Raw genomic sequence first — 16,284 nt, 5'->3', positions numbered from 1 at the left:
TCAGCTTACTCGGCTACGAGTGATCACAGAAGAAGAAGACGAAGAAGAAGCTCATGAAGTTTCCTACTATTGAGTCGTCTTTATTTTTTCCTCAGAATAAGAACACTTAGTGTTTGGGTGCCTATCGGGAGCTGCCCCTTTACACCTGTTAGTTCCAGTTACACAGACTGCCATTTTATATCTTATTTATTATTGTTGTTGTAATCATTGAATGCATATGCCACTTAATGCCAAAGTAAGCTTCTAAGTGGTTATATCCGGATGCTGCCTTTATGTCAGTAGCAAAGGAGCATGGGAGCATTTGTCTTTGCATAGTCCTCACCCACCACCCTAATCTTTCTTTCTTTTTCTCATGTAGCAACCCATGGCATTGCCCCTTAAGCCATTTTGACTGATCATGCTCCCTTTCCATATTTAACAGCATTCAGGTTTTTGATGTGCCCATAAAATCCCACTCCAAAGAGCAGTCAAAATGCAGATTTCCAATTACACTCCTTACATTTAGGCCAATACCAACCTATATATTTTAATTTTATTTCTCTTTGCTGCACCGGAATAAAACCTTTATTGGGTTGAAATGGAGAGTTTAGAGATCCTTTCCAAAAAGTGCTCCAAATTGTTTTATCTGCATGTTTAATATTCATAAAAGTGGCAAAGGACAAAAATGAAGCCAATTTGCATTTCATATCTCAACTCTAGCCCCTCCACTCGCAAGCTACAATTGTGAGAATCGCAAGTACCATTAGAAAGCTGTGTGCCTAGCGCTGCATTTAGGGTACTAAAGAGCAATCAGGCCATGATTGATATACGAAACTGCCTTATACCAGGTCACACCATTTATCTATCTAGCAAAGCATTATCTACACTGAGTGGCAGTGACTGCCCAGTGTTTCAGATGCAGGGGCCATTCATAACCCTGCAAGGATTAAAGTGGGACATTTGGTTGCAAAATAGGGGCTGTGCCACTGAGCTAATGAGCCGTTCCCAAAGCTGGAAGGGTGGGGAACATGCATACCCTGTCAGCTGTCCCATAAAAACTGGGACATCCTGTCCCCCCCCCCACAAGAGTACTGCAGCCATTTTGGGTATTTTGCTCTCTTGTGATTTTGGGCCGAGATCTTGTGTGCCCCCCCCATAAGTGTTTTTCGGGTCTGTGATCTTACACAGCACCCCAAAACACACATTTTAGACACCATGCCTGAAAAGCACTTTTCCAGGTCCATGATCTTGCACGAGTTACGTGATTTGCGCAGGATTTAGGAAAACAGTGTTCAGATTTCAGAAAATAGTGTTCCAGATTTGGGCCGTGTCATGTTAGAGCACATGGAATATGGCACTTCTCAGGGTTTATCTTTTTCAGCTGTGCTCCCACACAGCAATGATCACCCATGAGTTATAAGCAGAGGAGTTCCAATAATGGCTATGCTTTGCTTCTATGGTCCCAGTCAGTAATGCTTCTGAGTACCAGTTGCTGGAAACCACTGGAGAGGAGAGCTCTTTTGGGCTCAGGACCTGCTTGCCTGTTTCTCACATGTATCTGGGTAGCTACTATGAGAACAGGATGCTGGACTAGACGGGCCATTGGCCTGATCCAGCAGGCTCTTCTTGTGTTATTTACATGGATTATAACTGTGTTGGTGAAAATGCACATAGGATGTAGGGGTTGCATCGCAGCAGTAGGCCCCACTCCCTGTCAGCATGATTTCATGTCAATATCTGAAACAAACCTACCGTTGTACTTGAATAAAGGCTTCTTCACACATGATCAAGCCCACTTTGATATGCACCCTCCCTGCAGTCCTCAGCCTGAAACAGATTAGCCTCCTCTGCCATACCTTGATGTTAAAGCCATAAAGTCTGCATTTGTTGTTGTTGTTGTTGTTGTTTATTGAATTTCTATACTGCCCAAAAGTCTCAGGGCGGTTCACATAAAATATCAAATACATAAAATCAAAAGAAAACCAACAGCCCAATAAAAATAAAAAACCCCAAAAGAGCCAGCATTTTTTAAAAAGGGTATAGGATGTAGATGAAGTCAGGCAAAGGCCTGGTTGAAAAGGAACGTTTTTGCCTGGTACCTAAAGGTGTATAATGAAGGCGCCAGGCAAACTTCCCTGGGGAGAGAATTCCACAGATGGGGTGCCACTGCAGAGAAGGCCCGTTCTCGTGTTGCCACCCTCCTGACCTCTCATGGAGGAGGCACATGAAGGAGGACCTCAGAAGATGATCTCAAGGTCCGGGTAGGTTCATATGGGAAGAGGCGGTCCTTGAGGTATTGCAGAACTGAGCCGTTTATTTGTTATCTGCCTTGGGAGTGCAATGTGAGGAGAATGCCACTCCCGACATCCGGAGGGGGGGGGTTGCGGGCTCACGCCCCATTCACACTCTCACGGGGCTGGCTGCAGCCCCGCAGGACCAAGGGAATCCCGGGTTCATTAGTATGCATTATTCACCGCGCCGGCCAATCGGCTGGCGGCAGGGGCGGGCAGCAGGTTTGCGGTCGCCACATCATTGGGTGCGCCTCTCGAAGGCAGTAAAGTCAGACCTCCAGGTCTGGCTGCAATTCTTAGATGGCTATAATGGAATTTCACTCTGGCAAGATAGCTTGGCCCTTCATTCCGACTTCCAGGTCCATTCAGACGCGGCAGGTTCTCTGGGGTTTGGTGTCTACTTCCGGGGTCAGTGGTGCGCACAGCGATGGCCCTCTTCATGGCAGGGCAAACCCATACTACGCGACCTAACATTCTTAGAATTCTTCCCTATTGTAGTAGCAATTCATTTATGGGCCGAGCAATTTAAAGACCGCAGGGTCTGCTTTTGGACAGACAACCAGGCAGTAGTGTCGGTCCTAAATAAGCAATCTTCACGTTCGCCTAGAGTAGCGTCCCTTTTACGGTATTTTGTCGTATCCTGCCTGCGGCTGAACTTATATGCCTCAGCCAAATTCGTACCAGGTATTGATAACAACATTGCGGATGCTCTGTCTCGTTTCCAGATGGATCGCTTCCGCTTACTGGCACCGGATGCGCAGCAGCTGCCGCAGCCATTTCCAGAGCAACTCTGGAGTATTGGCAACAAGAAGCGATAAAGGGAGTATTGTTATCAGTAGCACCCTCAACACTAAGATCCTATAACAAGGCGTGGTTAGATTTCACATCATTTCATCAGAAGAAAGGGTTTTTTAAACCAGGCAAGCCCCCGACCATGTCGGAGGTTATAGAATACTTCGTACGCCTCCGCGACCTAGGGCGGGCCCCCAAAACCCTAAATATTCATTCCGCTGCAATATCGTTCTTCTCCAAAGCTCTGTTCTCAGTCGACCCCTGTGCACACTTCATGGTACGGAAGATGCTGGAGGGCTGGCGTAGGTCTCAGCCTCCTAGCTCTGACAGCAGAAGACCCATAACTTATGACAAACTTAGTCAAATACGTAAGAAGCTCAGGGTCATTTGTTGGTCTAGGTATGAGGCCAGGTTATTTTCCACAGCCTTTTCATTTGCTTTCTTTGGTGCCTTGCGCATAGGCGAGGTGGTCTGCGAGGACCAACCGGTTAAAAATAACAGGGGGCTCCTCTTGGAGAACGTGACTTTGTCTAGCTTCGAAGTAATCTTAAACATTCGCAGTTCAAAGACCGATCAGCTTGGTAGAGGGGCCCTAATCTGCCTACAGGCTACTCAGAAGGCCGGCCCTTGCCCTGTAAAGGACGCAAGAAAGTTCCTGTGTTTAAGACCGAAAACCTGCGGCCCTTTCTTCATACACGCAGATGGCTCTCGCCTGTCAAAGCATCAGTTTACGAGGGTTATGCACAAAGCAATAGCCGCCATTGGGCTCCCATCGGAGTACGCTGCACATTCCTTTCACATTGGGGCCGCGACCACCGCTGTGCACATGGGTTTACCAGCGGAGAGGATAATGGACATGGGGCGGTGGAAGTCGGACGCTTACAGGGGGTACATCCGGAAGACATACTAACATTCCTTCCTCCATCGGCCCCACTGAACCGGTTCTCTTGCTCTCTTTTATTTTCAGGTGTTGGGGCGGTGCTTTGTGGATCGTTGGCCACAGCATTGTCCACTGGGCAAGAATGACCTAGCTTACAGAAAGGGGGTTGATTTAATGTGGCATATTCTTAAGGACCTGGGGGAGTTGCGGGCCTCCTATCCGAACCTAACACTAATCTGGTCATCTCTGCTTGAGAGGCGCGTGTGGAGGGATTCCAAAAACCCAGTGGCTGTGAATAGAGCCAGGAGGCTCCTGGAGCGCTCGGTGGCGAGTAGAGTGGCAGCGATGGGTGGGCGGGTCATTGAGCACCCAGCCATCCGTTTTAGTGAGGAGGCCCTCTACCGCAGGGATGGCGTACACCTTTCCGATGCTGGTAATGATATTTGGCTTGCTGACATTTTCGAGGGGATCAGGGATTGGTTACAGGTTTGAGGGTATTGGCGGCGAGCCTGGCTCGTGTGGCGGTTAGGCATTGGCAGGGGTATTGTTATGCAAATGAGATGGGGGAGGAATGCCATCACCTCCCCCAAAATGCTGAAGGATAGTTTGTTAAAGGACTCCGGGGGGGCGTCGCCTCGTCCGAAACCTATGGAGGCTAGGGCCTAAAGCGCGCTCCCGAGCGGTAACCCCTCGGGGAGTGCCCAGGGATGTGCATCTCGGGGGCTCCCCCTGTTGGTGCTTAACCCTTCCCGGTTATACCGGTTAGTCTGATAGGGCCAATGCCTAAAGCCAATACCGCTCTTACCTGTAATCAATAAAGTTGTGGCCATTTTTCGCCCATTAACCTAAATTCGGTGTCCTGTGTCTTTATTTATTCCATTCTGTGGGAGGGGGCGGGAATAGCCAAGCAACTTAGGTCGGAACGTGACCTGTAGATGATGGTGGACTCCAATTCCCATCATCCCTGACCATTGGCCATGTTGGCGGCAGCTGATGGTCCAATTTTTGCCATTTGTAGTCCAATGACATCTGAAGGGCATCATGTTGGCTACCCCAGAATTAGGCTATGCAGGTTTCACATCTAACAATGCTGGGATGGAGAAACACACAGTGGCTGATTGCACACTTTTCAACAGATAAAGTCCAGCTTTTCTTTAGCTTTTCTCCAGCCTCAAGCAAACAGGTTCATATGATGGTAATATCTATATGATAAATGACCACCACTTTGGCAGGTAACATTTTAAGTAGCATCTTTAAGAAATCCATCCTGCCAGGAAGCCACTGATGAAAATTTTATCTACCCTTTTAAGACCTCATTACACCCTACTCCCCCAAAAAAGTTTCTTAACATTAATGTCTGGGGAGAAAATGATCGTTATATTCAAAATAGGAGACAATAAATTCCAGCCTAATTGGATCCACAAAGCAAAATGAACCTTCGTCATTTTTTTTATTTTTTAAAAAAGTTAAAATGTGTTATTATTTTTCAGCGGCATTTTCTGAAACGTTGGACTTTGCAAAGGTGGTGACATTAAAATGTATGAGTTTTCAAATGATACCAGTGTTACCAAACCCAATTTGTTTTCCGAGGTTAAATTGCTGCTTGATGCCCTCTGCATTTCGGCAAGTGCCAAAACTGGAGCTGAATAAAGGGGAAGCTTGCCAAGTATATCCACTTTCTAAAAATATGCAAATTGAGGCCTTCAGGGATGCATAACTCAGTGCTGACTCTCAAAGTCGCATTAACCTACAGTAGCATTAACCCGCTGTTGTCAACAGAGCAACAGGAACAAATATTTAAATATTTCAAAAACTGAGAGAAGAAAGAAGGAAAGCAATCAACATTTTTGGTCCAAGCTCCTGGTTGCTAAGATTCTAGCAAAGCTAGCTGTCATCCTACAAATGAATGCTGTTATTTTCCTTCCGTTCCCTTACAGCAGGTGTGGGAAGCCTTTAGCTCTCTGGACGCTGCTGGACAACAACCCCCATCATTCCTGGTCACTAGCTTTGCTTTCTGGGGCTGATGGGAGATGTAGTTCAGCAACATCTAGAGAAGCAAAGGTTCCCCAGACCTGCTCTATGGTTCAGAACGATATACTGTTCTTCTGTAAATATTGAAGATACATCTCTTTATCCTGGCCTTTGACACCTGAATTCTGAATTTCACATTGTTGTAACCTGCCCTGGGACCTGCTGAAGGGCAGGTAATACTACCATTAATAATAATGTTATTTGGATATAGTGTATTTACATGAAACTAAACCAACAAATGAATCTTGCCAACAAAGGTCCGTATAGTTAAAGCCATGGTTTTCCCAGTAGTGATGTATGGAAGTGAGAGCTGGACCATAAAGAAGGCTGATCGCCGAAGAATTGATGCTTTTGAATTATGGTGCTGGAGGAGACTCTTGAGAGTCCCATGGACTGCAAGAAGATCAAACCTATCCATTCTGAAGGAAATCAGCCCTGAGTGCTCACTGGAAGGACAGATTGTGAAGCTAAGGCTCCAATACTTTGGCCACCTCGTGAGAAGAGAAGACTCCCTGGAAAAGACCCTGATGTTGGGAAAGATTGAGGGCACAAGGAAAAGGGGACGACAGAGGACGAGATGGTTGGACAGTGTTCTCGAAGCTACCAGCATGAGTTTGACCAAACTGCGGGAGGCAGTGGAAGACAGAAGTGCCTGGCGTGTTCTGGTCCATGGGGTCACGAAGAGTCGGACACGACTAAACAACAACAACAACAATGCGCACCTCAATTTTCAAAACCTTTGGAACCAAAAAAAGTATTTGCTGGTGCCATCAAATCTAATGCGCACCCTAATTTTCATGCCGCAGTTTGGCCCGGAAAGGTGTGCATTACATTTTAGTAAATATGGTAACAATAAATGCTTTGCCACTCTGAGAGGCAGGCTACCTTGTTATGTGGGTGTATCAACACTACAGACTTAAAATGGTTAAAGAGTCATTTCCTCTCTTCTGGGAAGTTCGGGAATTCTAGTTCTGTAGGTAACGTGGGATGTTTAACATATACTAACCCTCCAACAAACTGCAGCTCACAGGCTTGTTTGGGGAATGCCATGAAACTTCTGCTGGTATAAAAGGGGTGTGTTTAGAGAAATAGAACCTAAAAGGATGTTAGTTAATCACTTTTTGGATTTTGGAAACGGTGCTGTATTGATTACTTCAGGTTACATTGATTTGTTCACGGTTTCCAGAAATAATATAAGTGATAATAGCATGTCATCGGTGATAACAGCAGTAATACTATGAATATTAGGAGGCAGGTGTGATGGGAGAAAGATCAGACCCCACTGCACTCCTTATGCATCCCAGTTTGAAATGCATCCCTTTTTCTTTCTTGTAAGCTGCTTTGAGCATAACTCTTTGTGCGGAAAAGTAGAATACAATTAATGAATGAATGATGACAATAAAGGCGGCACGATGATATATTTAATGGGGCTCCAAGTTTGACACAGAATAAACTGCATTATTTGCTGAGTTTGAGGGGAAATAATTTGGTGTTCCCAATCCAGTTACAAACTCAACCCAAGTGTGGGTTGGTATTTAACTCCATCACAACATCCAAACATAGAACAGGATCCAGGTGACATTCTTGGTCACCTCTTTTCCAAGACTTAACATTCCTTCAATATATGTACACAACTCTTAAAATTCCAAAGGCTTATTGAGGGCAATGAATTGAAAGTGCTATTAAAAGCCCATTAGCCTCTCTTGCTGTGTGAAGAAGAGAAATGAAATGAAACACAACAGCATGAATGCAATATTAACATGGGCAGTAATGTGCAATAGAAGAAATCTCAACCAACAACGATTTTATTGTAGGACCTCTGCCAGCCATTCTTATTCCTATCTTGTGGTTTAGGTAGCACACCAAAAGTACATCTCTGATGTATCTTTGACCCAATCCAACCACACACTCAGTCAGCAAAATCCTTTGTGTGCTATAGGGATGGTCAATTTATTTAGTTTTGGTTTCTCATTTTTCCAATCTTATGCTCAGTTCTTGACATTAGTTTGATTTTTTTAAAAAAGCCTTATGAGAATTTATCAGCATTTTAGTTAAACTTCTCCTAATATACAATTTTTATATGCAATATTGTCCAATATACACATATTTGCTGATCAGTTTCCCCATATATAATGCATTTTTGTATATTTTCACAAATTTATACATTTTTATGCACACTTTACTCAAGCATACGCATTACTGGACTGGAGAACAGCATTGCAACATTCAGAGATTTGCAAATTTCAAAGGGTTTGGTTTGCATGTTGCTTCAGAAATGGTGGGTTAGGTTAGGTTCACCTTTCAATGTGAACTGAATCAAATTTCTCCTCCATCCCTTGTGTGGGAGAGCAGGTTCACATCAATATCATCACAAACGCAAATGTCTTCCTATCCAATTTTTGCGGGGTGGGATTCAATGGTAGAGCACCTGCTTTGCATGCAGAAGATCCCAGATTCAATCCCTGGCATCTCCAGGTAGAATGGGGAATGCCACCTCAAATCCTGGGCAGCAGTTGCCAGTCAGTGTGGACTTTACTGACCCAGATGGTCCAATGGCCTGATTCAGTATAAGGGAACTCAGTATAAGGGAAAGCCCTCCCTCTTTCTCTCTCTCTCTCTCACACACCCCTATGTGAAAACTGAGAAAGCCTTTTGGGTAAGAGACTAAGCTATTGAACAAGGTCAGTACAATACATTTTGCTGCCAGAGGCAAAGGACAAGATGGCATCCAGCACCCCACCCCACATATAGAGACTGACTGGACCGGCTGTTAAATCTTTCTGCAAATTGATCAGTCAGTATTCTCTGCCAGACCTGAGAATATCAGGCTAGCTTACAGAATGCATGGCAGGCCATGCTGTACACACAGCTCAACCCTCCAAAGACTTCTCAGCTGCTTCCCACCTCTCCATCATCTCTTGCCTGAAGTAGCCACCTCACGCTACTTAACAGCAGTGATGGCCATTGCTCCAAAATGGGGCAATCCCATTTTAAATATTACTTGTGCCATGCTCCTGAAGGCAAGCTGGTATCACTAAGCCTCCTCCCTCCCAGTCCATAAGAATGCTGTCATACCTTGCCATTATCTGTAAGGACTGAGTCAAAAAATTGAACAAACCCTTTGGAGTGCTCTATAATTCTAAGTATATATCTGAATGTGCTAGGGATAGACTGGTCTGTCAATTTAGGTTTCTTTTGGTTTCCTATTTTTTTCTAGTCTTAAGTGCAGTTCTCCACATCTTTGTATCGGTTTGTGATTTGTTTTTATTTTTAGAACGTCATCGTGAAAACGCACCACAATTTTCCTGAAAATTTCTCCTGATATACAACTTTTGTATGCAGTTTTGCTGGATTTTGCCTGATACACATTTTTGCAAAGCAGTTTTCATTGCTATCAGCATTTTTCTATGCAGGCCTCCTAATACAGTACATTCTTTCCTTTTTTTGTACACATTATTTAATTAGAAAATGAAACCACAAAATTCAGAGACGTGTGAATAGCTGATTTGGTTCCTAAATTGGGTGGGTTAAAATCCAAACCAAACCAAACCAAATTCCTTCCCCATCCCTCGTGTGTGTAGATAGATACCCACCCACCCACCCACTCACGCATGCATGCCGAGACATACTCGCCTGTATCCTTGCATATGCACTATTTATTATTCACAGACAGGCAAAATAAATAAATCTCAGCCACCTCTTAATAACCCCCTGCCCAAATGGAGAACACAGGGACCTTGCAAGAGCCATGGGATGGGGCATGGTTGCTTTGCTACTGCATCTGACAAGGCAACTACCTTTTCCCCTCGAAAAAGGACGAGCCGGAGCCATCTTTCAGGAGTTTTCTCTCCCTGACAGAAATCAGCAGGGTTAGAATAAACTGCATAAGTTATCAGCTCCTCAGGAAAGAACATGAAAAAAGCCCTTCTATCACTTAATGAAAAATAGCTTCTTTTTTGGACAGAACTTCATAGGGTTGCAATCAAGCCCTGGCTCCCTCCCCCCTGCCCTGCCGCATACACCTCCCCTTCCTTGACGTGCCATAGAGGCAAATCAAGTCGGCATCTATTAATAATATTTTCCCCTGCTCCTTTCATTTCTCTGCATGTCCTACCACTGTCAGGCCCCGTGATGGAGCAGCGCCTTTATCTCGTCCGAGTCTGGTCTGTCAGGGTGATAAACAATTCTAACAAGAATCAGAATAAAGATCTTCCCAGTAGACTTGGCGGAGAGATAGAGGCTTTTCTCATTTTCTCGACGGAAAAAAAAATTTAATCTAGCAGCTCTGGCTTTTTTCAAGCGTCACATTCAAAGAGATGCAAATTTGTCAGAGCTGAGACCCCGGCTGACTCTCAGCACTGCGTGAATGTCAAAGGGGGGACTGGAAGCCTTTGACATCTCTGCCTTTTTGGGGGGCTATCTGCTGCAATAAAAAAAAGTAAGGGGAAGAAAAATGCTTTGTAGTGTATGTTTCAACAATTTTCATAAGTTTTCTTCTGAAATGAAATAGTGCCGTTGGGAAGGTAAAGAGAGAAAGAGGGAAGAGGCAGGCGAAAGGCACTGTATACGTGTCCATTTAGATTTTGAACGCAGAAAGGTTCACGGCAGCCGTCTTGTGATCGTTAAGGCTATTTAGACGGCATTAATTGAAGGACATGTGTGATTTCTTTGACTTAAGCAATGCGAAGATGCACACAGCCGGCTTCGCTGCTTTAATACCTATGGCTCTTGTATGTTGCATTATTAATAGTCTGTGGGTGGAAATGCATATTTATGCTTGCGTCTGCTGACTGCATAGGTTTGCATGCCGGTGTATTAGTTGTGCATGTTGGTGGGTGAAGCACATCTCCTGCAGAAGGCAGCTGCGAAACTCCCACAGGGTTGCCCAGCTCTGGGTTGTGTTTCATCCCACACCCGGAAAGAAAGACTCAGTGGGTCAGTTGTAGAGGCTATATTTATTGTCATAGAACAATAAACATGTGCTGATCTCTTAGAACAAGGAGGGGATATGTGACCTGTGCAAGGAAGGGGAAGGTATTTCTTGCCTGCTGTGAAGGTCAAAACTAGCACATCAGCCACACCACCCAAGCTTGCGTAGTAGCAGGCAAAGGGGGAAATTCAACCTTGTGCCAAGGAGATTATTCCAACAGCGCAAGCACTTCTGTGTCCCCAGTATTATTTTTCTAGGGGGGGAAAGGTGCTGGAACTCACCACCTGCCCAGACCCTAAGAGCACCAAACCAAACAGCACACCAGGCCAGACAACAATAGGAGGTAGTTAGTGAAGTGTCCTCCACCCAAATATCCCTCAGGGTGCTGCAAACCACTAAATGCCAGTAAAAATGAAAACGATAGATAAAAAAAACCAATCAAATGAAGCCAGGAAAAAACGGTGCATCAAAGACCAGTTAAGACGTTTCCCAAAAAATTCTGTTCATCCACAAGCAGTGACTGGCAAAGCTCACTGGTTTTGATGTGGGAGGGCAGGATGCTGAATAGAAGGAGAGGATGAGCTTGAAGGTTGTGGTCACCTTTATAGGCACCTGAGCTAATTGGCTACACCAAGGGATGTGCCAAAGGCTCTCATCCCCCTCCCTTTAGGAAGAAGTCCACAAGGCTTTCTTGTTGATACTGGTAGGGCAAATTTACCCCCAATTGAAGGCTGGGAATGACATTCTACAGGAGATCCATTTTGGTGTTGACAATGGGGGCGGGAAGAGAGAGATGACCCATCCAGTTACTTCAGCCAAGCCACCCATTGTCACGATAAAGGAATACTGGTGAACTGGGTACCAAATTGTGAAAATGTGTCTGGCAATGCTGCAAAAAAAGATTGGGCTATAGCTATGTGAGCAAGTACTGGTTGTTGCCCACTCCAGCACACCTACATTCGTTCTTTACTCTTTTGCTTTCAGGCCTGCAAATAAGCATGATAGTTTTTGCCCTTCATTGATAAACATGCAAGTATGTCTACAATGAGGATGGGGACTGGTGGCTGTCAGTGGCACAAAGGCATTGCTTTCTTGGTGATAGTGATATTCTTCGATGCAGTGCTTTGGAAGAAGAGACCTTTTGTAAACTCTCTCCCATGTGAACAGTTATCTGGGCTGAGGCTCTGCTTTTCCTCATTCGCTACATAGCCAAAGCTGCTTAGTTCAGACATGAAGAGCACCTTGAGAGCAGGCAGGTTGCTGCTGGGATTATGGCCCAGCAACATTCACGTGGAGGCATTGGGTTGGATCCCAACTAACACACTCATGTCTTAACTCACATGGGGACAGGATGCAGTTAGTCATGACAAACTTAATTGCAGGGGAATGGATGTGTTCTCCAGCCAATGTCGTGTTCTCCAGATGTTTCGGTCTCCAACTCCCATCATCCCTGACCATTGATCATGCTAGTTGGAAAAGATGGGAGTTGAGGTCCAACAGCATCAGGAGGACACCATGTTGATTATCTCCAGACTATAGTATAACTGACTCTCTTCCCTTCCATCCAGACCAAGATTTGTGAGAACCTATTTCTCAATGTGAATGTTCTCTGTTGCTTCCATGGTTTAAGGAATCGTAGTGGGCCTTTTGCAGGCAGCCATAGTAATGCAAATCACGGCAACTAAATGAATAACCTCTCACATAGAGACATCAGGGCCTCACAAACAGTATGTATCTCCCTTGCCACCTGTGATCCTTTCCTGTGTCATCTTAAGATCCTCTTTTTTAGGGTCCCTGAATATCTAATCTTCCAGTGTGCACATTACTTTATTTTTTTCAAATATTTTAATATTTCCTAATATTCTTTCTTCTTCTTTCAGCTGTGACATTATACCTCTTTTTGTCCTTTCATTGTTCTGAGAAACACAGCTTGAATGACTGAAGGAAGACCAAACTTATGCTTCGATAAATCCCAGCTGAGGATGGCAATGGAGTCTAATGCAATGTGATCTACCAGAAAATTATAAGAACTTGGGAAGCAATATCCAGTTATATTTGATTGTCCATAAGTTATGGTGCTCACAAACCTTACCGACAATTTTGGTGCAAGTGCATAAGAAGAAGCACAACATCTCCAAGTGACACCAAACCCACTTAATGCATGATTCACATTTACAGAGGAAAGAACGGGGAAAATCAGGGAATCAGTATGAAACCTGCCAAAAACTGCATTCCTTTTAGAAAGAGAAAAAGGAGAAAGGGAAACCACCCCAATATATTTTGGAACTCAAACTCTGCCAACTTTGTAAGGTCCAATTCCTCAATTGTCTCGCTGACAATTTCATGTCTCAGAAGGTGGGAAAAGCAACAAGGGAATCATCTCTCTTGGTCCTGGTCCTCACTAACAGGGAGGAACTGATCGACGAAGTTAAATGACAGGGAACCTTGGGAGGAAATGATCAAATCCTTTTGGGTTTCATTATAAACAGGCAAGGGAAAGCTGAGCAGGAGTGCCAACTTGAATAAAATATTGTGGGGGCCCAAATAAGCCATACCCCACATAATCAGTCACATGACACAGTGCACATACAACATTTGATTGGGAATGCCCATCAACTTTTGGGGGGTGGCCCCCTCAAATATTTTACTGTTGGGGCTGAAGTCTGCATGGCTCCTAGGAGTTGGCTTCTATGAAGCTGAGTGTAGTCAGACATTTACTCTGGACTTTAAGAAGGCTGATTTCAAAAATCTTAAGGAACTACTGGGTGAAGTCCCATGGTCAGTAATACCATGATCTTCACCCCAGGGTACTATAGGAGTTTACAGATGTAATCTCATAGCCTCTGTCTAATCTTTGAGAATTCTTGGTGAGCAGGTGAGGTCCCTGCTCATTGGAGGAAGGCAAATATTTTCCCCATCTTCAGAAAAAGGGGAAAAACAAGACCCAGGTAACTACTGACCAGTCAGCTTAAGGTTCATACCAGGAAAGATCCTAGACCAGATAATTAAATTGTTAGCCTGTGAGCACTTAGAAAAGGATACTGTGATTACTAAGACCCAGCATGGGTTTCTCAAAAACAAGTGATGCCAGACATTATTATTTTTTAAATAGTTACAGCTTGGTAGATCAGGGAAATGCTGTGGACATAGTGTATCTTGATTTAAGTCAGGCTTTCAGTCAGGCTTTTGACCAAATACCCTATGGTATTCTTGGAAAGCTGGTAAAATATGGGCTGGATGAAGTTGATTTCACGTGGATCTGTAGTTAGTTGACTAACTGAAACCAAAGAATGCACAAATATAAGTTGGAGGACCCCTGGTTTGCCAATAGTACATGTGGAAATGATATAGGGGTCTTAGTAGACCAGAAGCTTAACATGACTCAACAGTGTGACACAACAGCAGCAACAAAACAAAACAAAACAAAAAGAAAACTTTATGAAGAACAGTTGAGGGAGCTGGGTATGCTTAGCCTGGATAAGAGGAGACTGAAAGGAGATATGATAGCCATCTTCAAATATCTAAAAGCTTGACACATGGAAGATGGAGCAAGCTTCTTTCCTCCTGCTCTGGAAGATAGGACCTTAACCAAAGACTTCATGTTACTAGAAAGTAGATTCCAACTCAACATCAGGAAGAACTTGCTGATGGTAAGAGCTATTTGACAGTGGTCTGGGCTCCCTCAGGTGTTGGTGGACTCTCTTTCTTTGGAGGTTTTTAAGCAGAGGTTGGATGGCCATCTGTCATGGATGATTTAGTTGAGTTTCCTACATTGCAGGGGATGGACTAGATGAAGAAGGAACAAAAAGGGTTTTCTTGTGTGTGTTTCTTGTGGCTGATTAGCTGCTCTCCCTGTGCAAAGGTCAGAGGGGGCAGGGCTTCTGTTGAGGTAGGTGATTAGCTGTGGGAGGAGCTTATCAGAGCTTGTAGGGCAGCGGCGCGCGCCACTAGGCGCACGCAGTTTCATCCATCTTTTAGATTTAGGGGAGCTAGTCTCAAACGTTTGTTGGGGGAGACCTAGGTTTTTTGGGGGGGATTTATTTGTCCTGTCTTCACGCTTTTTATGATGGAGGACCGCTGTAGTCACCCCCAACGACACGTTCTCAAGATGGAGGGTGAGGGAACAGCTGCAGTCGCCTGTGGTTCCTGCGCAATGTTTGCCATCTTGCCAAAGGTTGCAGGCAGCTTTACCTGCAGCAATTGCATGTTGATTGCCCTCTTAAAAGACAAAGTCCAGCAACTGGAGGAACGTGTAGCTATGCTCCAAAGAATTAGAGAGCTGGAGCTCTTCTTGGAAGCAACAGAGCACAACGTCTCCACCAAGGAGGAGACAGGGGACTCCCCTGAGAAGGAGGCTAGTTCACCAACACAGGAGCCAGATATATGGAGAAACGTGACTCAAAGAAGTAGGAGGCCCAGGGTTCGCTCTGATTGTTTAGAAATACACAATCGCTTTGAGGTCCTCTCCCCTAGCATGGAAGACGAAGAGCAGACTCCATTTGAGGATTTCTCCCTCATTACAGTCGATCAGGTATATGAAGACGAGCAGCAAAGTCAGTCCTCAGGGAATGTGCAGGCGACCTTGGAACGGACAGCTCACGGAAGAACCCCGACCAGACCTAAGAGGAGGCGTGTAGTGGTGATAGGGGATTCCCTACTCAGGGGAACAGAAGCAGTGATCTGTGGGCCTGACAAGATGTCTCGGGAAGTGTGCTGTCTCCCCGGGGCTAAGATCCAAGATGTAACTGAACGACTGCAAGGAATCATAAAACCCACTGACAAATACCCCTTCCTCTTGGTTCATGTGGGAACCAATAACACTGCAAGCAATAGCCTCCAGAAGATCAAAAGAGATTACGAGGCTCTGGGCAGGAAATTGAAGCAATTAAATGCACAAATTGTCATCTCATCTGTCCTCCCAGTTGAACGACGTGGCCCAGGGAGAGAGGGAAAAACAGTGGAAGTGAACAACTGTCTTTGCAAATGGTGTAAACAGGAACAGTTTGGATTCTTAGATCACAGACTGCAGTTTCTTGAAGATGGACTTCTGGCAAGCGATGGGCTGCACCTCATAACGGTTGGGAGGAATGTTTTTGCAAAAAATCTCAGAAACCTCATCAGGAGGGCTTTAAACTGACTAATGTGGGGGAGGGAGACAGTGCTCCTGAAGGTAGGAGTCTATCAATTGATGAAGATGATCATCCAAATGTCATAGACCGAATGGAGCAAACAGCATGCAGACCTAGTGGTGGGAGGAAAAAATCCTTAAATAAGAGACATGGGGGAATGATTAATGGACTTCAATGTCTGTACACTAATGCGCAAAGCATGGGAAATAAAAAAGATGAGCTTGAGCTCTTGGTACAGCAAACTAAATATGA

At 44.8% G+C, this 16,284-nt stretch overlaps 1 protein-coding gene across 1 annotated transcript in view; it reads left to right on the top strand.

Moving 5' to 3' along the window:
• Window positions 1-14,696: 14,696 nt before the first annotated feature.
• Window positions 14,697-16,284, top strand: part of LOC310746359 (uncharacterized protein) — a gene marked incomplete at its 3' end in the record, with an annotated part of 33,886 nt that continues 32,298 nt past the window's right edge. The window contains exons 1-2 of the mRNA XM_083580111.1: window positions 14,697-14,725; window positions 14,976-15,980. Of these exons, the coding sequence (XP_083436237.1) occupies window positions 15,012-15,980 (969 nt within the window). The 5' untranslated portion in view covers window positions 14,697-14,725; window positions 14,976-15,011. The remainder of the gene's footprint in view (window positions 14,726-14,975; window positions 15,981-16,284) is intronic.

Source organism: Podarcis filfolensis (genome assembly GCF_964270895.1).
Source record: "Podarcis filfolensis genome assembly, chromosome: 1".
NCBI classification, from domain to species: Eukaryota; Metazoa; Chordata; class Lepidosauria; order Squamata; family Lacertidae; genus Podarcis; species Podarcis filfolensis.
The sequence above is the reverse complement of the archived record's forward strand: the minus strand, read 5'-3'. Positions and strand labels throughout refer to the sequence as shown.